This window comes from Thalassophryne amazonica, chromosome 14, assembly GCF_902500255.1.
Source record: "Thalassophryne amazonica chromosome 14, fThaAma1.1, whole genome shotgun sequence".
NCBI lineage: Eukaryota > Metazoa > Chordata > Actinopteri > Batrachoidiformes > Batrachoididae > Thalassophryne > Thalassophryne amazonica.
The window spans coordinates 14,936,307-14,962,333 of NC_047116.1; the positions used below are offsets into that span (position 1 = coordinate 14,936,307).

General features: G+C 39.9%; 1 protein-coding gene across 4 annotated transcripts; it reads left to right on the forward strand.

The window, feature by feature from the left end:
- The first annotated feature begins 1,125 nt into the window (after positions 1-1,125).
- On the forward strand, positions 1,126-25,941 carry senp7 (SUMO specific peptidase 7). Of its 4 annotated transcripts, none has more exons than XM_034185930.1 (23): positions 1,126-1,301; positions 2,933-3,020; positions 4,989-5,054; positions 5,154-5,215; positions 6,311-6,565; positions 9,427-9,551; positions 9,901-10,016; positions 11,518-11,836; positions 11,918-12,078; positions 15,636-15,773; positions 15,868-15,901; positions 16,830-17,054; positions 17,257-17,666; positions 18,485-18,612; positions 20,248-20,364; positions 20,479-20,595; positions 20,678-20,773; positions 20,868-21,067; positions 21,244-21,290; positions 21,449-21,492; positions 22,292-22,360; positions 22,447-22,597; positions 25,414-25,941. In XM_034185930.1, exons 2-23 carry the CDS (start codon positions 2,967-2,969, stop codon positions 25,549-25,551), a joined length of 3,072 nt encoding a protein of 1,023 aa, XP_034041821.1. In that variant the 5' UTR covers positions 1,126-1,301; positions 2,933-2,966; the 3' UTR covers positions 25,552-25,941. The 4 variants fall into 4 exon arrangements, with proteins under 4 accessions (XP_034041821.1, XP_034041824.1, XP_034041823.1 ...); XM_034185933.1 differs by having other exon boundaries at positions 17,260-17,666; XM_034185932.1 differs by having other exon boundaries at positions 1,137-1,156.
- Positions 25,942-26,027: the final 86 nt, after the last annotated feature.

Consider the following 26,027-nt stretch of genomic DNA (forward strand, 5'->3'; position numbering starts at 1 on the left):
TGCCAGTACCTGCAGTGGCCACACAGCCACATAGCATGATGGAACCACCTCCAAATTTTACTGTATGTAGCAAGCACTTTTCTTGGAATGCTGTGTTCTTTTTCAGCCATGCATGCTGCCCCTTGTTATGTCCAAATAGCTCAATTTTAGTTTCGTCAGTCCACAGCACCTTATTCCAAAATAAAGCTGGCTTGTCCAAATGTGCTTTAGCATACCTCAAGCAACTCTGTTTGTGGCATGTATGCAGAAAAGGCTTCCTCTGCATTACAGCATCATACAGCATCTCTTTGTGCAAAGTGCGCTGTATAGTTGAATGATGCACAGCGATACTATCTGCAGCAAGATCATGTTGTAGGTCTTTGAAGCAGGTCTCTGGGTTGACTATGACTGTTCTCACCATTGCGTCAGCTTATTTGAGATTTTTCTTGGCCTGCCACTTCGGGCCTTAACTAGTATTGTGCCTGCGGTCTTCCATTTCCTCACTATGTTCCTTACGGTGTAAACTGACAGCTGAAATCTCTGAGATAGCTTTTTGAATCCTTCCCCTAAACCATGATGTTGAACAATCTTTGTTTTCAGGTCATTTGAGAGTTGTTTATAAGCTCCCATGTTGCCACTCATTGTAAGAGATGCAAAGAGGGGAAACATTTGCAAATGGCCTCCTTAAATACCCTTTCTCATAATTGGATTTACCTGTGTAAGGAGGTCAAGAGCCAATGAGGTTACCAAACCAATTTTGTGTTCAAATAATTAGTGCTAAATGTATTCAAATCAATAAAATGACAAGGGTGTCCAAATTTATGCACCTGTCTAATTTTGTTTAAATAGTTATTACACTCTTCCTGTAAATACTAGAAACATCATTTCCCTTCTCAATTATCAGTGTGTTCGTCTGCTATATGATATATTTAACTGAAATTTCTGATCCAGACAATCAATGATTTATAAAGGAAAATCATGAAAATTATCAGGGGTGCCAAAACCTTTCCATACAACTGTGTAATGTAATAATATATACTTATGGTTTTGGCAGTAGAATTGTTTCTCTGAGTGTCCATCTAGTTTTTTTAATACTTTGGCTGACCACGTGTCCTCAACTTTTTTGTTTTGTTTGCTTCCTGTTGTCACCGGATGTAGCTGATGAAGCTCCTCTAAAGTATCGACTTATGTCTCTGTCTCATGTATATTTATCGTTTCTACACATTGTTGTTGTTAATCTGCAGGGGAAAATAGTTGCCAACATGTTTCTTGTGTTCTCCGTTTATAACGAGTGAATAAATGTGAAATGAGGTCGTCTGAGGGTAAGCGTTTCACGTTCCACAGGTTAGCCTGTGGGCTAGCGTAGCGTAGCTTAGCTCGGCTGGCTAGCGAAGATAATCAGATTCTGTACCCTGTTGTATTTCGATATGTGGGGAATCATTTTTTTTTTTAAATATGAAATAGCGTCTGTTTGCTTTAGTGCGGATTAAAATACATTTTAATGATGAATGCATAGGTTTTCACGTGGTTTTTACGAAACATGCATCGGCTTCAGTGACAAAGGATCCAGTGCGGCTTCTTGCTACATTATGATTAGCTTGTTGACTACTTTTCAGTAAATCAGTCATTTATTACGTTGAAACTTTAAATTATAACGTATGCGAACAAGATAATTACGTTGTGACCGTAAATTAACAATGTTGTCCGGGAACGAAGCTGTTTTGTAGGCATATGAAGGGGAATGAGTTTGCTGAATTTACAGTTTTGGGACTACGAATTAATGTGTGGAAATAAGATAACTGTGTCATAATTATGTTACAGCAATAAATATATCTGCAACAGTATTATTAAATATTTCTCAGCCGTTATTAGCAACTCTTTGGCCGCATATAAACATTTGTAAGTTAATTACATTGTGTGTATATGCACACACACATACACAAAATATTAATGGTAATAATAGTAATACACTGGGAATTAAGTTGTGTCCACATATTAATAACTTGTGGATTGTGGCTTGAAATTAATAATATGTGGCTTCCCTTCAGGTAGTTGCAGCCATAAATAAATAATGAATAGGAGCAAAATCAAGTTATGTCCACATAATAATGTGTGGTAAAAAGTAAGTCGCTTTGGCTGCTCCCGTGTTTGCACTCGGGGTCACCACAGCAAATAAAAGGTGTATTTTGCATGTTGAAGTGGCACAAGTTTTACACCGGATGCCCTTCCTGATGCAACTCCACATTATATGGAGAAATGTGGCAGGGTTGGAGTTTGAACCGGGAACCTTTCGCCCTGAAACCAATCACCACTTGGACACCATCTCTGTCTACATAATCATGCATGGTAATCGGCTAAAAATTATGGCCACAAATTAGTAATGGGAGTAAAATGTCCAAAATGTAATAATATATGGGAATGTGATTAAGTTGTAGCACCATATTAGTAATTGTGGGAATCAGATGATTAAAATTGTGGCCACCGATTATGGAAATCACATTAAGTTGTGGCCATGAATGAATAATCTGTGAGAACGCGATAAGTTTGGTGCAATTTAATATCATGTAGGAAAGTTATGTTGCAGCCATGAGATGATAATGTATAGGAACTACATAATTATTCCAAGCCACAAATAAGAGTGATGTAATTATATCACATACTAACAATATATTTGAGAGACTAAAATCCAGTTTCTGTCCACTCTGAGACAAAAACACACAGTGTTCTTGGTACAGTTGTTTTGGGAAATTTGGTTGTCACGTTGTAGAGATTCCAAATTGACTTGTTTTTCCAATAGTTTGCAGTAATAGAAAGTTGTACTTTAGTCACTGGCTGGAGAAGTACTGCAGTATTTTGACTTTGTGTATCCTTTTTTTAAACTTGAGCAAAGCTTTGTATTTATTTTGCTTCAAGAGTTTGTAGTATTTAAATGCCTGTGTTTTTTTCTTTGCAGTGTTTTTACAGTGCATTCTGTATGTTAGACCCTGATGGATCCCAAGAATGCTTTAACTATTTCATTTACTGTTGATAAGGATAACTTGGTAGGTGTGATACAGTTGTGTGACATTTATTAACCACTTGATCAGTGTACTGCATGCTGTTGCTCTGCTATCATTGACGTAATGAACCACTGTCAGAACTCCATAATAATGATTAACATCAAGATCAGTTTAACATGTTTTAACAGCAGCAATATATATTGCGATAGGGTGCAGCCATTGCTTGCAAAATTCCATATAAGCAAAAAAATTGTGATCAAAATAATTATTGTTGATTCATTGTTTTCCATTGCATAAGGCCAGTACTCTATGTTAAAACGAAAACTTATCCAACCAGTTTGTCAGGTTGCAGTTGAAGCCTTTTGGTTAAGTGGCAGAATATTTAAATTATGTAGTAGTTTAACTACAGTGTAATTCTCATTTTTTTATGTGATATTAAAGGATTTGTTTTTACCAAGCGTGATATCTGTACTGGGAAATATCAGACCGATGTGTTGTCAGTACGGACCGAGCGAAGTATACAGAGGTCTGATCCCTGTACAGACCGTATATATATATATATATATAAAAAAAAAAATATATATATATATATATATATATATATATATATATAATATATATATATATATATATATATATATATATATATATATATATATATATATATATATATATATATATATATATATATATATATATACTGGACAAGATTGAAGACGGGAAAGAAGATCTTGGCAACCCAAGGATGAAAATATCTTGAGACTGGTATAAAATAGTCCCAAATACTTGCGCATTTTTATCAAGTTCTGTTAACTTAAATAAATATTTGTGTGTTAGCTCACTGTGTGGGACCATGGTATAAGCGGATTAAACAACTTGAAGCTGTGCATTATACGGTTTGAATGCACTTTGCGGGGTAACTCCGCTTCGCGTCGTGGTGTTTTAGACGCCGCATCATGCATTCAAATCGTATAATGCATGACGTCTCATTGTTTAATCCTTACATATATGAAGAGTTCAGATGCAAAACCCAGTAAGTATTTTTTTTGTTTTAATGAAGAAAAATAGTTGAAAATGGAGATTTAAAGGAAACCATATTCAGAAATGCACAGACTTTCATCAATAAAATGAAAAACATTTGTTCAAATTCTTTCAAATTTTGCACACTGATGGTCTCCTCGACAGCCAAGTACATGTTGGCCTCAACTGAAAGAAAAAAAAAAAAAAAAAAAAAAAAAAAAAAATATATATATATATATATATATATAATATTAAAGCTGCTGAATGGCTCGTAGACACAGCTCACAGTCAGAGCGGAAGTGAAGCCATTCGCGTCACCTCTGAGCCATCAGCTCTGAGGTGAGCAGCCAAGTTTACTTCCAAAAATAAAAAAAATTTACAGCTTCAAAGTATGCGTTCGGACCGATTGTCATGGTAACGGTCTGATACGGGAAAATATCAGACCAGCAGTCAGCCAATCAGAGCCTGCGTAGTGTCACAGCCATATAATAAAATTCATTATCACCCAGTCCTAGTTGCTAATTGCAAGCACATTCTGCTATGTACCAATTGCAAACAAACAAATGCGGTAATCTCAACTGGGACTGGACAGTATGGCCTTAAAGTTATATCATGGTATAATTTGAAGTACAGTTGTATATTGTGGTATTTTCCTTTTCCTTAAAATTTTGATATGAATTCTATTGAAAAGGAAAATCATTGATATGGCTACTGCATGGCAGCTACACATCACAAGGTGTATTGCATCCAAAATAATATCCAAACATCAGTTGTTTCCAACATGGTGCAGCCCTACTGTAGAGCAAATTAACACCAATGTACTTTACTGTTTTTACAGTCCACCTTTAATCTCAACATGATGATCTTCAAAGTTGTGTGATTTGCAGGTTTCTTGTTGCTGTTTTTGTACAGCTTTTATTTTTGTGTTTGTGCATTAACAATTATTTTTGTCATGGCCTGGTAACTGCTGGCTGCCCTTGTGAATTTTAGATGGAAAATCAACTCAGAATCCCCATGAAATATCTCTCACGGGAATGTGCAAAGTTGGATGGAAAGGTAAAGAAATGTCTTTGCTCACTGTGTGACCAAGTGTTATGGTCCTAATATGGTACTTGTAGTGTTTTTCTGATTAATTATCAGTCTTCTTTTCAACAGGTTTCCTGGACCACGTTTGCAGGTTGCAAAACCAGACGTTGCAGTTCACAGCTTAAAAACGGGTGAGTGCAGTGTGATCTCACTCAAGCAACCTTGGTCAAGTATGGGTTGGCATAGGAGGAGCCAAAAAGTATCCTGAATTTTATAGACAATCTCAAGCAGACCCATAAAGATACCTCCATATGAATAGATGTTCATGAATGAATGAATGAATAAATAAAAAACTGGTCCAACATGAAAGGACTCAGGGTTACTGTCAGATCTTAAACCAGAGTAGACTGAAAGATGTATGTAGATGATCTCAAGAGAGCTTTTTCAAAACAGAATATCAACACAAGTAATTGCATGATACAAAATTAACTTTGTTTTTATAACATTTTGTTTTAAACAAACAAACAAACAAAAAGCAGAAGAAGAGGAAAAGCCAGCCTTAATTTCCTTATTAGAAAGCGGTGACTTCTGACTGTGTATTTTAATTCATTTTCACTGGCGATAAAAAGCATCAGATTATGGTATGCAGACTGCTATACTGTATTCACATTTTGTTTTCTTGACATTTGTTATTAATTTTTTAATTAATTTTTTTGTCTCTGAAGTGATATTCAGCACAGCCAAAGTAAGGTTAAAATGCCAGATTTATTTATTCCAAATTTTAAAATTGAAAACCTGGTATTTTGTTGTCGCAAATGTTTAGGTCCTTTTTTTAACACTACAAAATAAGTATTGTATTGAAAACAATTATGAATATTTCTACATCTTGCTTAGAGTCCACTTGTGTAAATTCATTTGATTGAACATGATTAGTTAAGATAGACATTCATCTATATAAATTTCATATGAATCATAAACCAAGTCATGTGGTCAGATGCATCGCCCACAGATCCTTAAGAAGGTGTTTCGTGCTTCTTAAAGAAACATTAATCATAAGTGTCACAATTTAGAATGACGCTTATCGTGAGTTTACACATGCCTTATCTGCAGTACCTCAGACCATGTGTGTACCACTCCCTGTCTCTGTGGAGTCTGTCTTCTGCTACTGGTCAGCTGAATATAGTTTGTACTTTTATAAGTCAAAAAGCATTGATGGCCACAATGTTATATTGAGGATATAGTTCTGGAACAGTTTCACATAATTCTTTCTCTGTTCCCTCTTATAGAAGGAAGCCTCATTTGGTCCTGACGGATGTCCTGAAGACAGATCTGGGAAAGGCTTATGTAGAAAAGATGAAACTGAGACAGACCAAGGGCAATAGAGGAGGAGTAAGAAAAGCACAGAGGGAGAGTGGTCGGTGCCAGGAAGAAACACTGAGCTGCAGAGAGAGAAGATCAGCCCGCAGGGATGTTAGGAGGGATAACAATGAGAGTATTACTCCAAAATGCAACCAGAAGATCACTCCTCATACCCCTCAGAGGTGGGTTTACTTTGAAAAAGTAGAAAAGAGCTTGTAGCCTTGGGTTGGTATGAAATTTTGATGATATGATATTTGTAGACAAAAATACTGTGGTATACAGTATTATATGGTATTGTACATCTCTGTGGACATACATTAGATGCATTGATGACTGCATATACCCATGGAGCTAATTAGTGAATCTTGGTGGATTTAATTAAAAGCAGAATCATATTTGTCTAATAGATTACAATTTGTTCATGTAAATGGGGAATCTTCTTCACAGACTAAAGTTAATTATGGAGTTCCACAAGGTTCTGTGCTAGGACCAATTTTATTCACTTTATACATGCTTCCCTTAGGCAGTATTATTAGACGGTATTGCTTAAATTTTCATTGTTACGCAGATGATACCCAGCTTTATCTATCCATGAAGCCAGAGGACACACACCAATTAGCTAAACTGCAGGATTGTCTTACAGACATAAAGACATGGATGACCTCTAATTTCCTGCTTTTAAACTCAGATAAAACTGAAGTTATTGTACTTGGCCCCACAAATCTTAGAAACATGGTGTCTAACCAGATCCTTACTCTGGATGGCATTACCCTGACCTCTAGTAATACTGTGAGAAATCTTGGAGTCATTTTTGATCAGGATGTCATTCAAAGCGCATATTAAACAAATATGTAGGACTGCTTTTTTGCATTTACGCAATATCTCTAAAATCAGAAAGGTCTTGTCTCAGAGTGATGCTGAAAAACTAATTCATGCATTTATTTCCTCTAGGCTGGACTATTGTAATTCATTATTATCAGGTTGTCCTAAAAGTTCCCTAAAAAGCCTTCAGTTAATTCAAAATGCTGCAGCTAGAGTACTGACGGGGACTAGAAGGAGAGAGCATATCTCACCCATATTGGCCTCTCTTCATTGGCTTCCTGTTAATTCTAGAATAGAATTTAAAATTCTTGTTCTTACTTATAAGGTTTTGAATAATCAGGTCCCATCTTATCTTAGGGACCTTGTAGTACCATATCACCCCAATAGAGCGCTTCGCTCTCAGACTGCAGGCTTACTTGTAGTTCCTAGGGTTTGTAAGAGTAGAATGGGAGGCAGAGCCTTCAGCTTTCAGGCTCCTCTCCTGTGGAACCAGCTCCCAATTCAGATCAGGGAGACAGACACCCTCTCTACTTTTAAGATTAGGCTTAAAACTTTCCTTTTTGCTAAAGCTTATAGTTAGGGCTGGATCAGGTGACCCTGAACTATCCCTTAGTTATGCTGCTATAGACGTAGACTGCTGGGGGGTTCCCATGATGCACTGTTTCTTTCTCTTTTTGCTCTGTATGCACCACTCTGCATTTAATCATTAGTGATCGATCTCTGCTCCCCTCCACAGCATGTCTTTTTCCTGGTTCTCTCCCTCAGCCCCAACCAGTCCCAGCAGAAGACTGCCCCTCCCTGAGCCTGGTTTCTGCTGGAGGTTTCTTCCTGTTAAAAGGGAGTTTTTCCTTCCCACTGTAGCCAAGTGCTTGCTCACAGGGGGTCGTTTTGACAGTTGGGGTTTTACATAATTATTGTATGGCCTTGCCTTACAATATAAAGCGCCTTGGGGCAACTGTTTGTTGTGATTTGGCGCTATATAAAAAAATTGATTGATTGATCATGGCACAGCACATCCGTTAATTGTGTTGTGCAAAATGGAACGTTGATAGGACTAATATTTTATGACAAACTACAGATATTAGCCAACAACACTGAACAATGGATGTTGATAATTACATTCTGGGCTCACACGCCATTCCAACAGGGGCAGGGCAATCATCTGTATATTAAAAGTGAAGTGTTGTGTTTGTATGTGCGTGTGTGCGTGATTTTATTTATTAAGTTCAATGTAAGTACATAATATAATTGCAGATATGTTAAAAATACATGGATGATGCAAGAAAGTGAAAATACTTATTTACATCGTGGTCCATTTAAAAATCAAATGACAAAATAGAAGTAATAATAAAATAAAAATAAATAAATAAATAATAATAATAATAAGGAGTATATGATAATAAGAACTTAAATAATTTATAAATACATTAAGACAGTAAATTAACATTAAAAACACTGGTATACAAATATTTAGAAGTTGTCTGCTTCAGAAATAAAATGTGCTATTTATTATGGACTTTGGCATGTTGAATTCAAATATGACAATAACAACGGCTAATTGGCTACTGTTTACAAGATATACAAGGTTTTTTTTTTTTTCAATACATAATTATACTGTGTTAACAGTAGAGTTTTGATGAAAAATCGTAAACATAGGTCTTTTTTATGTTTCTCTGACTGTATAATATTTCGCCTGTTCTCCTTTTGTAACACTTGAAAAATCAGCAAAAGGGTTATATGTTCATCCTTATTAGCACAGTAGTAGCATTTCTTAAAACTACACTCAATCAACAATTTCAAACAACATTTTCATTTTCCGTGGGCCAAAATTAGTAAAGTTTGACTATCTTTATTTCAGAAGCATTTTGGCTGTAGACCAGTGAAACGTATGTAATTTGCATGATATAAATGGGTTGAGTTCTTGCTTTAAAAACTGTTGAGGTCTAAGGTTCTACAAACATTCTGGACACAGACTCCATTCCAGCTCATTATAGAAACTTTGCACAATTTAAATGTCAGCTTCCTATTTTTGTAAACACTACCCAATCTAGAGCCCATGGATCCCCACAAGCATTGTGCTAGTTAACATTTAAATGACTAAAATTGATATGTACCCCAGAGTATCACTGCATGGGCTTGGTGTTCTTGCTGTGGCAGTAGCCAGAATTGGTATGTACAGCATACTCAGAACATACTCTTTGTTTGATGTCCTTGATTTAAGACACATGGGAACATCACAGACTTTTGGCAAAGATGAAGAGAAAGAAGTCGAAGAAAATGACGACACCCCAGAGGTGATAGTAGGCGAAGACAATGGCGAAGACTACACATACACAGAAATAGTAGGTAGGTCAGCATGAGGGAATTTCACAGCTGCTCAGATTTAATTCTGCTCTTCTGTCCATTTTCCTGAACAGGATGCATCGGTTTGAACTTTGAATTCATGGTTTGTTTTTCTCATTGGTAATGCACATCTCCACTGAAGGGTTTTGATACCTCTGCACTTACTCCAAAAGTCAATGAATACTGCCCATGAAAGTGCTAGAAAATTCAAAAAATATGTTTGGACACAGTTTAAATTTGGACCTTTCTGTCTCTGAATATTAAATATTGCTAGCATTAGATATTTGTAGGTGTATGTATTTATTTGAATGTGTTAGATTGATCGGTGTTTCCTTTTGTCTCATACATACAGACTGTGGGTTGTCAGTGACCTGGAAGCCCACTGAGGATACAACAGAAGATAAACTCTCTCCGTCTAACACGAAGGATGGATGGATGGATCCCCCATGTCGATTACAGAACAGTTTGGTGGGTATTGTTCCTTGTTCAGGTTTGTTTACATTCTGAAGACAAACTTATTTTCACAGCTACATGCCATCTTCACACCCTAACAGCTGGAGTGTGAAGATGGCCACTTACACATGTTTATAAGGTCAAAAACATGAGCATGCAGAGGAAAAATTGTAACTGGACCAGTGACCAGCTCAGAAACTCACATTTTACCATTTACTACCCTGTTGCTAGAAGAGCTGAGTTTTTCCAGTGAAAATTTTGCAAAGCTGCTGCTGCAGTCACTGTTAATTCTTATCTTTCATTCTGTCTGAAATAATTTTGCAGCTATATCAAACAATTTTTTTTTAATCTCTGAAGCGCCACAAGCTGCTGTTACACGTGGTTTGTTAAGGAAAGTAACATTTGTCATTTTTTTCTAAAATGATTTTCTCTTATATCTTGATATATATCAGGTTATTATATTTGCTGCTCTCCACTTTGAAACTTTATACAACATGTAAACATGGATATAAGCTGCGCCCACATTGCTTAATGGATGGATGGATGGATGAGCTTTATTGTCATTGTCATTACAAGTGCAACAACAACGAGATTACATCCACACTCACATTTCCACAGACAGCAATTAATCCACAATTATTACTTGTTTACCGTAATAATGGCACACATCAGAATTAAGACAACACATATACATTTTACATTGTTTATGTGCACTAAACTTGAAAAAGTCCGTTTTCCAAATTGAGGCGATGTGAGTGTGTGGTAGCCGCTGCAACTGGAGTCGCGCTGCTGCTTAAAGGTCACTTATTAAGAGAAATGCACTTACTGTCGTGTCAAACAATAATATGTGCCCCTAGCCTGTCTGTAAACTCCCCCAGTCTGTCCTCTCCCTCTTCTGTCTGCTCCACCTTTCAGAAAATGTGTTCTCACACAGGCGAATCGCACATTTTCCTGAGCCGAGATGATGTCATCTGGGGAAATAGCACCTCCTTCTGTGTAACACACCCAGCTAGGTGTATGAGTCCGCCTTGCAAATGCCGCATATTAGAAAGCCCAGACCACATCCCTTCCAGTTACGGACATCCCTTACCAAAAATAGTACTGATAAGTATATAAAAGTAAACTGGACGTATACTTGAAACATACTTGCATGTACTACTTTTTGGTAAGGGATGTTCAGACACAGGCACTGGCAACTAAAACTACAGACACACAAACAGCCTGTTGTGAGAAGGGCTGAAACAGACGGGTTATAGGTATGCTAAAATCCAGGATCAAGGCCGATTTTAGCAAGAAAATTCAAAAACATATTTTGGGGACCTCTGAGATCAATGTAACCTGTTGAAAAGGTGTGTAATATGTGAGCTTTAAGTTTTATTGGACAGTGCTTTTTTTGCATGATTATATTTACATAATATTTTTGCATTCATTTTATTTAGCGTAACAAACTATGATCTTACCAACTTGGTGAGGTTGCAGATCTTGAATTTGGCTTATTTCTATGCTCTCTCAACAGAAAAAGAGAAAAGGGGATCACAAGCTCCACTGCAATGGAACAGGCAGCACCAGAGGTCTCCGTAGGAGTGTGTTACGCCTCTCTGAAGTAGGAAAAGATGGAGCACCGGCCCGTAAACACATTTGTGTGGAAGAAGGTGGAAATGTTGGGGGGTTGTACAGTGCGGACAATGGGATTATAGAGTTCACAGTGGGTGAAGATGATGATTCAAGAGGAATATTAATTCCAGTCACCAGATCTCATATGGAGACAGGAGAGACAATAGAAACGCTCTCATCTAGTCAGGACGGCAAAAGCAAGACCAGCCCTTCTGAACCCAGTGAGTATATTTATATGATATGATGTGGTTTTCATAGGTATGTCAGTCTAACCGAATGCTCTCTTGATGCTTGTGTTTCAGTTGTGCTGTCCAGTGATGATGATGAAGATAACAGTGGTGGTATTCCTCAGCTCAGCAGACTTCGCTCAGTGGCCACAGTGAAAGACGTGCTGATGCAGAAACAGCCCATATCACACGCTGTGAACACACAGCACGGAGGCGCTGACATTCAGGATGTAGAGGTGGGCGGTAATGTCCCTGCATCATGTAAACCGTCAGACATGTTTAATTAGAACTTTTAACATCTTTTAAGCCCTCACATGTATTTAGAGTTTAATATTGTAAGTGAAAGGGCGTCGTTTAGCATGCAGGGGCTGGAGGTAATATGTAGCCGTAGGGGGGGGCTGGCCTAATTACTGTGGGTGAGCAGCCATGTTGCCACTGTTCTTCTCTCAGTAATGGCAAGCTAGGGGTATTGGGATTAGAAATACAACTACCTGATTAATTAGTTTGCTGTTTTGTCTCATTTTTCATGGAAAAATCCAAAAATTTAAAATATGGCCATTTGTTCAGTTTCTCATGTGTTTATCAGTTAAAATTATATATCATGAGGTTGTGGATGTCTTTTTGGCTAGTTTACACACAGCAAACCTATATATTGCAGTGTTTCCCCTACAGTATTGGCCTGGCGGGCTGTCAGGCCAACGAGATCCCCTGCGAGGCCAGATATAACTTGTTAATAATGCCACTGAAAAATTAATTTGTATGCCAGTAATCATTTTAGTGCATCCACAGCACTTTGATTCTGGTATTCCATCACACAACTGTCTTCTGTAGACTAACTGTTGCTTTGATAGTGGTAAGACAGCACGCTAATTGACTTATTTTTAACCAAGGCCAAAATATGGCCATTGGGTATTGCGAAGGCTCTGTGTCTGTCTGCCTGTGCTCAGCATAACTCCATTCCTATTACTGCCAGGGTTTTCAAATTCACAGGGAGCTTTCTTGGGACATAGACCTTGGACGAGTTCAAGGAGGGCTAACCTTCACCTATTTTAAGAGGTCAAAAGGTCACATTCTGTTTCCTACAGTTGTGCTCATACGGCTGACAGCATAAGTCCAGTCCAGTTACTGCCAGAGTCTTCAAATTCACAGGGAACATTCTTGGGGAAACAGACCTTGGACAAGTTCAAAGATGGCTAATCTTGACCTGTTTTAAGAGGTCAAAAGGTCACATTCTGTTTCCTATTTCTATACTCATATGGCTAAGGGTATTTTTCCATTGTTATATTTTTATCTTACTGACAGTCATCTGACAGCAGCCAACGTTAAAACCCCCCACTGCTGTCTGCTTTAATTAAAGTTAGCAGTCAGTTTTCAATAGAAGGCGTTAGATGTCCAAATATGACACCTAGATTTTGACTCCTATTGACATAACATCCATCCATCCATCCATCCATTTTCTTCCGCTTTATCCGGAGTCGGGTCGCGGGGGCAGCAGCTCAAGCAAAGCCGCCCAGACCTCCCGATCCACACACACCTCCCCCAGCTCCTCCGGGGGAACCACAAGGCGTTCCCATGCCAGCCGAGAGATGTAGTCCCTCCAACGTGTCAAGGGGCTTCCCCGGGGCCTCCTCCCAATGGGATGTGCCCGGAACACCTCTCCAGCAAGGCGTCCAGGGGGCATCCGGAAAAGATGCCCGAGCCACCTCAACTGACTCCTTTCGACGTGGAGGAGCAGCGGCTCGACTCCGAGCTCCTCCCGAGTGACCGTGCTCCTCACTCTATCTCTAAGGGAGCGCCCAGCCACCCTGCGGAGGAAACTCATCTCGGCCGCTTGTACTGGCGATCTCGTTCTTTCGGTCATGAGCCAAATCTCATGACCATAGGTGAGGATCGGAACGTAGATCAATCGGTAAATCGAGAGCTTTGCCCCCCTACTCATCGACATAACAACATTGGACAATACTCTTCACGTCAAAGTATATTTTTACATTGAAGATGTTTTTACATTAAATGCTCTCTCGCCATTCACACAGTCTGTTGATGCAGTCCTGTTTCACAGGAAACAGCAGTGATGCTAAACGCAAAATGCCATTTTACAAGTGTATATTAAACATTTGTGATTACAACCCCTGGCAAAAATTATGGAATCACCGGCCTCGGAGGATGTTCATTCAGTTATTTAATTTTGTAGAAAAAAAAGCAGATCACAGACATGACACAAAACTAAAGTCATTTCAAATGGCAACTTTCTGGCTTTAAGAAACACTATAAGAAATCAAGAAAAAAAAGATTGTGGCAGTCAGTAACGGTTACTGTTACCAAGCAGAGGAAAAAAATATGGAATCACTCAATTCTGAGGAAAAACTTATGGAATCACCATGTAAATTTTCATCCCCCAAACTAACACCTCCATCAAATCAGATCTGCTCGTTGACATTGACCCTATGCCATGACATTGACCCTATGTGTCTTTTTGCAAGGAATGTTTTCGCAGTTTTTGCTCTATGGCAAGATGCATTATCATCTTGAAAAATGATTTCATCATCCCCAAACATCCTTTCAATTGTCCAAAATATCAACGTAAACTTGTGCATTTATTGATGATGTAATGACAGCCATCTCCCCAGTGTCTTTACCTGACATGCAGCCCCATATCATCATTGACTGTGGAAATTTACATGTTCTCTTCAGGCAGTCATCTTTATAAATCTCTTTGGAACGGCACCAAACAAAAGTTCCAGCATCATCACCTTGCCCAATGCAGATTCAAGATTCATCACTGAATATGACTTTCATCCAGTCATCCACAGTCCACGATTGCTTTTCCTTAGCCCATTGTAACCTTGTTTGTTTCTGTTTAGTTGTTAATGATGGCTTTCGTTTAGCTTTTCTGTATGTAAATCCCATTGCCTTTAGGCAGCTTCTTACAGTTCGGTCACAGACATTGACTCCAGTTTCCTCCCATTCCTTCCTCATTTGTTTTGTTGTGCATTTTCGATTTTTGAGACATATTGCTTTCAGTTTTCTGTCTTGACGCTTTGATGTCTTCCTTGGTCTACCAGTATGTTTGCCTTTAACAACCTTCCCATGTTGTTTGTATTTAGTCCAGAGTTTAGACACAGCTGACTGTGAACAACCAACATCTTTTGCAACATTGCGTGATGATTTACCCTCTTTTAAGAGTTTGATAATCCTCTCCTTTGTTTCAACTGACATCTCTCATCTTGGAGCCATGATTCATGTCAGTCCACTTGCTGCAACAACTTTCCAAGGTGTGATCACTCCTTTTTAGATGCAGACTAACGAGCAGATCTGATTTGATGCAGGTGTTAGTTTTGGGGATGAAAATTTACAGGATGATTCCATAATTTATTCCTCAGAATTGAGTGAGTCCATATTTTTTTCCCTCTGCTTGGTCTAAAAAAATAACCATTACTGACTGCCACAATTATTTTTCCTGATTTCTTATAGTGTTTCTTAAAGCCAGAAAGTTGCCATTTGAAATGACTTTAGTTTTGTGTCATGTCTGTCATCTGCTTTTTTTCTACAAAATTAAACAACTGAATGAACATACCTCCGAGGCTGGTGATTCCATAATTTTTGCCAGGGGTTGTATTTAATGTGATCTGTGAGAAGGTTTGTCGGACAGCAGCTTGTTACGTCAGTCGCTGTGCAGCACATGAATGAGGGCTGCTAATTTGTAATGGATTGAGAAATGTAAAGGGCTTGTAAACATGTTGCTGGTTATCGTCTGTTCTGCTCTTTTACCACAGTCTTTACATGTGTGTTGCAGGTGTTGCATATGGTAGAAGACACTCCTACTCCATTGGAATCAAACTTTGGCAATGCTGTTGCCTACCCTTGTATGGGTGTGGCCTTCTCTACACTGCGTTGCGGTCGTTATCAAGGGAAGGCCAATGGAGATGTCATGGTAACAAATACAAGCCACTCCCACAAGCACTTTGATGATGATCCATTAGAGAATTCATACATCAAATCGCATAATGTGTGTCTCCGCTCCACAGATAGTAGAGCAAAGAATCATCATACCAGTGAAAGGTAAGGCAATGAAGAGTTCTTTGACTGCTTTTAGACCATGAAAAAAAGCCATAAATAACCATGTATCTAAGTCCTAGTGGTTTCTTGTGTTGCGAAACACTCTTCATCAATGTAAAGACAGACACACCCAAAATTCTTGAGCAGTTTGTTTAATTAAGATCGTCATGGTGCGTTCAAGGCAATGGTAAACATGGGAAAACCCAAGTTGGGATCCTCAGAGTTTCAAAAAGTATACGTTCACTTGATCATCTTGGCCAACAACATGGATGCCCACAGTAGCCTGCCTGTGATTTGTTGTTTTTACAAAGAGCACATATGTAAGTTATTACAGCTGCTTGTTGTGGGTGAGCAAGATGGGGAATGTCTCAAATGTCTATTTCTATATCTGTCATCAGAACCCAGTGACAATATCAATTATTGCAGACGTATTGGTTAAAACTGCAATGCTAGCAACTTCAGAAATATACAAAAACTGTACACTTTAAACTGCATTTGTAATATTACTGTATTTAGTCATGGTGGACGCCATGATTGTAGCTGTTATGACGTCAAGTCAGATAAACTAGAGCTCTGAATTGACAAGCAGAGAATCCAACCCGACCATATTGTCTGTGAGCCCGAAGCCAATTTTGACCTAATTAGTACTACTTAAGGTGTCCAAGCAGCACTTACAATCCAGCCTCAGTATACCATGGCCTATTTAAAAAAATCTTACCGGTTCATGGTCTCAGATCTGATTTATTTTCACATACAGTATTTTGTAGATTATGGGTCCAATAGGAAAAATCCAAAAATAGTAGGTTCATGCTCCAAATAGTTTCCCTTACAGTATGGTCAGAAAAGGGGGGTATGACTCATCGTTACTTCTTTGGTGAGCGAGGCATTATTCTGAGGTGCGTCAATAGAACCTGTCTCCTCCTGTCCTCAGACACTAAAGAACAGGTGATGGTGACATTAACCCTGGAGCGCAAAGAGGTGAAGAGGTTCAGTATTTGGGAGAAGGAAGAAATGGAATCGAGGAGCTTCCACTATTACAACAAGGACGAGCCGCCCCCTCCTGCTGTCCTCATGTTGAATGTGTCTGAAACAGCTGCAGCTGCGATACACTGGGACCTCCGACAGCTGCCAGTCAGAAAGAGTGACGCATGCTTTTGTGAGACTGTGGGAAGACTCATGATACAGATGCATTTTCAGAATACGTAGAGTCTGTACATTTAGCTTGCATATCTAAACTGTATTACAGAGACTAAATTTAATATTAAATCCCCTCTAAGATATAAACGTTCTACTATTTTTATGATGTGCACTATATAATTTCCCAAGCTTTTGGTCTTTTTTTTTTGTTTGTTCTTTAGCAGACAGTGCCAGCCCCTTCCTCCTGCTGAGTTTGAAAGATCCCATGCGTGGAATTGCAGGTGCTGTATTACGCTCCCTCCTGGAAATGGACTTTTTTAGCAGTCTGGCCCACCCTGCCACTGGCCAAGGTGTAGTGAGTAGGTTGGAGGACCTTGAAACTCCTGTTATTTCTCTGGATGACAGCGTGGAGCTGATTAGGAAAACTGGACTGGACCCTCTGTTGCTCTCCTTGCTGAGTGGGGACGGTGTCAATTCTGGTGCATACACAGAGCTAGATGGTATACTTTCAGACACAGAGGAAAAAAACACTACACAAAATGAACTGGCATTAGAGCTTGAGGTAGAACCAGACACGGGGCTCAACCCAACAGAGGATCAGGAAGAACAAAAGGCTGAAGTTCCCGCTGAGGTAAGTGGTGCATGTCATCAGCCTGTGGCAAGTGATTAGCGCTCAGACTATTCTTTAATTAACGCCAATAATTTGAGGTGTAAAAATGCTCTGCCTTGAAAAATGACTTTATCAGTGAAATAATTATGCAACTGAACAAAGAGCCCAGAGACAGTAATTTTTGATGCATCAAGTGCTGGTTAACGATGCTGGAAAATAAAATTAAAAAAGGATCATAACATCTGCAGAAACCTTCCTCTCATTCAACCTAAGTCACACAGTGTAAGGCAGGGGTGGGCAACGAGGGCCGAGACAGTGCAGGTTTTCCTTGCAACCAGTCACCTCAGCAGGTGGGTGCTGATGAGCTTCTCCTCTGAACATAAACACCTGATAGTGAATGAAATCACCTGCTGAGACACCTGATCTTTAATGAATTCACCTGCTGAGGTGATTGGTAGAAAGGAAAACCTGCAGTGTTTTGGCCCTTCATGGCACTTGATTGCCCACCCCTGGTGTAAGGTGTTGTCTTTAGTTAGCTGCAAATAGTTCTCTTTCTACCTGTATTATAACTAAATGTGACTTTTTCACTGAGTGTTTTAATACTCTGTGTAACTGGAAGATGTTAAAGGTTAAGCTAACCACAGCGCTGCAATATGAATATGATCGCTAATGCATTTTATTACAATTTTTTGCATCTCATTTTCAATGAACCACACAGTCTTACACAATTTCTCGAGTAATCGTAGAAAAACTAGTCAGTAGTTTATTCAATTATGAAAATAATCGAAGGTTCCAGTTCTAAAAAAGTGTATTTTTAACATTTTCCCCCCTTCTTTCAGGAAAGCAGAGAGGAGCCCACTCCGGTGTACATGGTCTGTCATCGTAGAATTAAAGGAAACTACTCAGTGACGCTGTCCAAACCAGACTCCAGATGGACTCAATATAAATATCAGGGCCACACCTCTAGGCAAGTACCTTGGGTTTATTTTTCATTCAGCTATTCGTGACACCCCTTAGGAGTTTAACCCTAGTGAGCCCCCAGATCTGATAATACCTGACCATTTTTACCACTATGAAGATACCGGTCTGGTAAACATCAGTACTCTTATATCTCTTCATACCAGTACAGTTGAGTTGACCCTCAGCCTTGCCACACACACACACACACACACACACACACACACACACACACACACACACACACACACACACACACACACACACACACACACACACACACACACACACACACACACACACACACACACACACACATACACCTACTAATTCCATTGTCCTTAAGTCCTGTATAAGAACTGAGGCCTGTTGGTGCTAGTGCTTAGGGCACATTCACACTATGAGAAGTTGGTGACGCTGGCTGACATAGCAGATTCTCAGAAATCTCTCTGAAACAACGTAGCAGACTCACTCCATTTATGATTGGCTCAGTGTTTGCTAAAGGAGAGTGAAAAGTTGATTAATGTCGACCAGGTATGCCAGACTCCACAAGAGCTAAGTCAGTGTCAGTTGGGAAATGCTGATCTTCATCATGGCCAGTCAAGGCTGGTGGAAGCAAATGGAGCAGTATCGGCGTACTATCGGAGGTGACGTAGTGGTAGCAGAGCTCAACTCTTACCAGCAGTTGAACAGCGAAGATTTTAAGCATGTTAAAAATGTTTCCAGACCATGACGAACATCAGGGTTGCCTGATTGATGTCAACTTAACTACTGAGATGTCTGTTGGCCCTCGGCAATGATGGGTGTTAATCAGCTTTTCATTCTCCATTGGCAAATGCTGGGCTAATTATCAAAGTGTGATCTCTGGATCCCCCTGACAAAGATTACTTCCCCAGCCAAGGCTAGTACCCATTTACAGCTGGGTGGTCTGAAATGCAGATTAAGGACACAGACAGGTAGCGTGAGCAGGGTTGTCCTGCTCTCGTGTAAATAATGTATTTATAATTAATCTATTTATTTGATGACTGAAGAATACCTGCTTTAAAGAGTGTGAGGCAGAGTGTACAAAATTTAAGGGTGAGGCTGAGTTTTTGTATGTGAAACGGATAAGATTCGGTGAGAATGTAGTAGGTCGGCTGAGTGGGGAAGTTAGTATGTTGCGCCTGTCAAGAGAAGCCCTTGACAGGCGCAACGGCAGAGTGCAAACTTGGTGTCAGTTTTTTCTGCTCTGGGCAAATAAAGTTAATCTGAGATAACAAGAAGAGATCTCCTTCCTGGAGTTACACAGAGATGGGCTGGGGCTGCACCGTGACTGAACCGGGCTGCTGTGAGCTGAGCGCAGGCTAGTCTGGAATGAATGACATTTTCCGAAGGGTGTGCCTTAGGAGGACTCGGTTGTTCCAAACACAGCTGAGTGAAAGCTCCTTGAGAAAATCAGGTACAATGTTTCATGGCTCATCATGGTATCTTACCCCTCGTTGGCATCCTTCTATCTTCAGGAGATGATGGTGTAGCATGCTGGGTAAATAGTTCAACTCTCGAATGGCAGTCTCTTTTGGCATTTACTGCAGACAAAGCAGCTCCCCAGCCTCCTACGATATGCATAACATTTCCAAACTAACCTGTCTGTTCCTCTTGTGCTTAGGTTGATCCAGTTTCCGCCTCCGCCGCTGAAAGGGGGAATCACTGTTACAATGGAGGACTTGCAGTGCCTTGATAATGGACATTTTCTCAATGATGTTATCATTGATTTTTACCTCAAGTAAGTAACAATTCTGCAGACAAAACGCTCCATGTGTGTAAAGTCATCATGAATTTTTATGGTCGAGAGAGGGGCAGCAGAACTGATTTTTGCTGATCTGTGTCTTTGCACCAGGTATCTCCTCCAGAATGCTCCGGCTGCCATGGTTGAACGATGTCACATCTTCAGCAGCTTCTTCTACAAGCAGCTAACACGGAGAGACAATGCCAGTGAAGGCAGTCCCAGCGAGACGTAAGAGTCTGCTGACGCATCTGTGTCTGAAGCTGTGTGAAATGTTGGGATCAATGTTTGTTGTGTGTCTGTGCCTGTCCAGCTGTCAGAGGCAGAGGCGGCACCAGCGGGTGAAGACGTGGACGCGCCACATTGATATTTTCAAAAAGGACTTCGTGTTCATGCCTGTCAATCAGGAGTGAGTTAAATGCACAAAGAGGTGTGTTGTATGTCCGTGTTGTTTTTTTTGGTTGGGTACATGGTGACACGTGGGCTTTCTCTCATCTGATCAGGGCTCACTGGTACTTGGTTGTCATTTGCTTTCCTGGATTGAATGAGCCGTGTTTACAGGCCTGGGCGGGCCTAGACTCACAAATAGGAAACAGTCAGGAAGACTTCCAAGAAGAAAACGACACCAAAACACCTAAAAGTTTGGATAATCCAGAAGGATCACCTCCACCAGACCACAAGGAGAGGGTGGACACAACAGCAGGTACAGCAGATTAAATGTGGCGTCCTGTTTCTGTGTGTATGTGTCAGAAGAACTGTTTTAGTGTGATTGTCATTGTAAGGATACTGTACTTCTGGTAAAATGTTTGAGGCAGTTTGATTAAAAAATAATGAGCTTTACCAGTGATGACAAAAATGAAGACTGCGGTTGTTTTGTAGAAAATGCTGAAGACGATTCCACCAAAGAGGCCGGAACTGATCTAGTGGTAGGAAATCTGTCTTTATTTTTGCTTGCTAGAGGACAGAAATTATGTTTTTGCCTTTTATCTCTGGTTTCTTTTATCTAATAATTTGGCTATTTTTACTTTTACACATTTTTATTCTTCTATGTCTGTTTGGTCTCTCTCTCTCTTTTTTTTTGTAGAACTGCACAGAGCAGACCTGCCAGATGAAGTATGTTTGCAAAAGGTGAGAAAGATGCTGGAGCAAGTGAACACGTGACATATGACAGTGAGAAATGGTTCAGTTTCTCAGTAGAATGCGGTAATTGTAACAATAACATTTATTCATGTGGCACTTTCAAAAATGTTAAAGAAGCCTCCATGGTAAAAATATCAAAAACAGCTCATTAGAAAGAAAATAAAAACAGGTAAAAATTCAAACACCAAAGTAAAAACATGCAAACCAGCATAAATAGCATAAAATGAAATCATACCCTAATTACAAGCAAGATAAAAAAAATTGTCTGTGGTAGTGGGCCTTCTGATATCCACTGGAAAACTGTTCTACAAAGTTGATGTAAACGATCACCGGCTCTAAAACCTGCTGGCTTTTTCTTTACACTCGACACATAGCGTAAGCCTCCACACGGAGACCTCAGAACACAAGGAGGCATATAAGACTTAATCAGTTTTCTGAGATAGGAAGCCACATGATCCTTTAGGGCCTCATAAGTTAGCAACAATTTTTATTATTGTGCTGCATGCTGTATATAATAATTAATATTGTGTGCATTATTTGAAAATGCAGAAAATGGATTCAAATGTGCATCAGAAAAGGTTGTATTTAAAATGCAGATAAATGCACATCAAAAGTCAGTGGAAGGAAAAGTTGTGTTTGAGGAGAAAAGTGGCTGTGAAAAAATGTCATGCACACTGCGGAGTTCTATTTTACTGTTGAATGTGCACTTGTGTATACATCATTAAGTGTAAACAGATTCATTGACGTGGATTTACATGGTTGGCGGTTGTCCGTCTGCTCTTTGTAGGCCGTGTATTCTTGTCATGGATTCCCTGAAAATTTCTTCTCATGAGCGAGTCTTCAAACTCTTACGAGAGTAAGTGTGATCGTTTACACCCATATGCAATGTTTGTTATGCATTTGTGGATAAATGTGTGTAAAGTCGAGGGTTTTGTCCTTCAGGTACTTGCAGTCAGAATGGGAGGTTCGTCGTGGCTCATCCAGGTTGTTCAGTCCCGAACAGATGAAAGGTTCTCAATGCAAAGTTCCCACTCAGGACAACAGCAGTGACTGTGGGCTCTACCTGCTGCATTATGTTGAGACTTTTCTGAAGGTAAAAAAAAAAAGGAGGAAAAAAAAACTCCCCCAAACAAATTTATCCACATAGATCTCCTACTGGGGCTCCTTTGTAAAAATGATTCAACCACATATTTAAAATCCAAAATAAATGATGAAAAATATGTTGATTCCTGTATTTTGCAACCCCAAATCAGAAAAAGATGAGGCAGTATGGGAAATGCAAAAAAAAAAAAAAAACAGAACAAAGACAAAACACATTGTTCCATACATTTACTTTGACTTCTTTTATTGCACACAGTATGAACCCAAGATACGTAGTTCATGTTTTGTGTGGTCAACTTAATTTATTAATATACATCCATTCCTGCATTTCAGTCCTGCAACACATTCCAAAAAAAAGTTGCAGTTGGCAATTTTGTTACGGTTCGGGGAACCGGGTTGGGTGGTTGACCCAAATGCAGGAGCAGTAAGGAACACAGATAAGTTTAAACAAGAGTTTATTAAGGAAGGACTGCGCAGTTGGGACAACCGAGGATGAACCACCAAAACTGGACGGGACTGACAGGACCACACAACAGGGACTGGAGTTAGGGAAGCGAGCCTGCGGAGCTGCTGGCACTACAGGGGAGAGATGAGAGGGCAGATGAGAATAATGACTGAGCATGTGGGCACACATCAAGAAACAAAAATGAGTCTAAACCAAATGATTTAAGACTTCTCTTCATTCTGGCTTTCAGTACAGAAATAAAGTCTCAGTTTATCCCAAGTTGGAGTCTAGATAAAAGGTACAGTTCATTCTGGAGTTCAGTTCAGATCAAAGTCTTTGTTCATTCTGGATTTAAGTTCCACAGGACACGCCCTAAAGGAGGGCTCACGTGGCAGACCGACAAAGTCAGATGACAGCTCCCAGTTCCAGGATTAGATGCATACAATAACTTAGCAGCTCACACTTTCTGGGGAACTGCACTCAGAGAACTACAGTTTCAATAACTCAGAAGCTTGGCTGCTACGTGTGGATCACTGCTGACTGTCAACTGATTACATCATAATTAACTGAACAGTTCCACCGGTGGAATAATAAGATGACTGTATGCTGATCCTGAACTGCGTGAAAGCGTACGAACCCGAACTACAGATTAACCATTGGATTTCACAAAACTCCATAAAGGAATTGACTCGGAACAGAATATCTGCTGAGCACTCATCAGCATGGAGATGAACGTACTTTAAGAATGAACAGTGTGAATGGAGCGCTGCGTGTGATTACACACCGGACAAAAATACTGATAATGAACAGCGTGAGTGGAAAAAACTTATATGATCCGCTCAACATAACAGGAGTGATATATTAGTGCAGGAGCTCGCCTTGCAGGGAAAAAACACGAGCATGTCACAAACATGAGCCGGGAAGCGCCAGTGGAAAAAAAATACACAGACGTATACTCTCGTGGACAAGGGTGCCCACAGCGAGAGGGTTACAACAAGAGCATGGAATTACAGTCCGGGAAAAAACGGAGCAGGAAGAGTCAAGAGCTTGAAAACTCCCGTCAGGAACACAACAGGTGGCATTATCTCCAAATGTGACGACGGAACGTTAGATAAAGCACACTAAAATAAAAACAAAAGGTTACCGGCTGGGTGGGATGAAAGAGCACAGCTGGGAACCCATGGCAACCCGGCTCCAACCCAGAGGACACGGAGGTTCTTAGGGCGGACTGCAGCAGATGTCATTTGTTGTCGCAGTGCATAGCAGTGAAGAATCTGGCCCCGAACCCATGATAGGTTTGGGTTTAAATCTGGGATGTTGATGATCACCAGCTGTGAGCACCCACTCAGTAACGATGCAAATCAGCTGTGGGACGCCGCTCTGTCAACCCCCAGCGCTGTCTTGATGGATGAGGGCGGGGCCCACATGCAACATGACAGCTGGGAGCGGAGCCCTGATGTCGCACACAGAGGATGCATCCAGCCACTACCCAGCAACTCCACCTCAGCTTCACCTGAAAACATAAAAACAAACAGAAGCCAGCAGACCAGGGGCAATCCACAACAAATTTAGGGCTAGGTGATGAAACAGCTGATGTCAGCAGGTGAATGAATTTCAATGCACGAGGGGCAATGGTGTGAGCCTAAGATGAACACCTGTGATGTGTGTGTGTGTGTGTGTGTGTGTGTGTGTGTGTGTGTGAGAGAGAGAGACGTGCATCAAGAACGTTCATCATCAATAGTTGACATAACCACGTGTAAATTTGCGTTTTCTATACAATCCCAACTTTTTTTGTGATTTGGGGTTTTAAATCTATGTAAAATAATCTATTGCCAAAATTACAACGTAACTTTAATTGCTACCAATTAAAATATTTCAGCTTTATATCATGATTTTATTGGGATGTGCTTATGTTGTGGTAGGACAGAACATAACCTCTATAGTAAAATGATCTTCGTGATAAGTATTTATTATATTGTTGATGAGCTGGAGATAATTATTGGTTTTAGGATTTGTTACAAGATGTAGGCGTCATGGGTCTGTTATGGTGTGGTTGCATTATCCACCATTTCAGCAAGCTAATCTAGGTCATACAATCTCAGCCGTTAAATATCTGTGAAAACTGAACAGGGTTTAATTCTGTGTTTTTAAAGAGGTACGTTTGTGGGCTTCAGACCAACTAGAAGTGATTTAAGCTAAGTCTGAAAACCTGAAAGTGAAATATAGACACAAAGGTAGCATGCCCCAAGAAACAAAACAAACAAAGGTAGATCCACTAATCAGAATTGAAAGCACGCTGTTTTAAGTGCAGTGGGACACAGTAAAGAGAGATGGGAAAAATGTATGCTGTCTTGTGTTTTTAGGACCCGGTGGTGCATTTTGACCTACCACTGCGTCTGGAATCTTGGTTTCCACGGCAGCAGATTCGGAGGAAACGAGATGAAATCAGAAACCTGGTACTTAACCTTTACCGAAAACAGAACTTGGACAATGTAAGATAGAAGCATGACACAGCTCGGCTGCCCATACTGAGCAATGGACATTTCAGTGTCAACTGAAAAATATATATGTATATTTGTGTTATATTCTGTTACTGTATCGTGCACTAATTTGAACAGACGAGTAAGGCCTGTCTCCCTTTACCTGTTTTTGGCCCCAATTTCCATGATGATTTTATCATTGAGGAAATTGGGCCTGCTATTAAAAATAAATAAATAAATTAAATCTTTAAAAATTATAGCCATATGTAATCACAGTTTTATTATTATCTGCTATTTTATGTGAGATTACATACGATTGCAACCGATTTCTGTAGATTACACCCAATTACATCTGATTCCCTGGTGAGGGTGGTGGATCTGGTTGGGTTACCAGATCCACCACCCAGGGGGTTACCAGGGGTGGAAGCATACTACGCTATGCTTCCACCTCTTCCTCTGGGTGTGGCTGATCCGCAGTGTTGTTGGACCTCCCCTTG

Excerpts from the sequence above, each read along its gene's own strand:
- senp7 (XM_034185930.1), top strand. The coding sequence starts at position 2,967 with ATGGATCCCAAGAATGCTTTAACTATTTCATTTACTGTTGATAAGGAT. Across the intron at positions 10,017-11,517 it reads GTCGATTACAGAACAGTTTG|AAAAAGAGAAAAGGGGATCA; the intron begins GTGGGTATTGTT and ends CTCTCTCAACAG. Across the intron at positions 12,079-15,635 it reads CTGACATTCAGGATGTAGAG|GTGTTGCATATGGTAGAAGA; the intron begins GTGGGCGGTAAT and ends TGTGTGTTGCAG.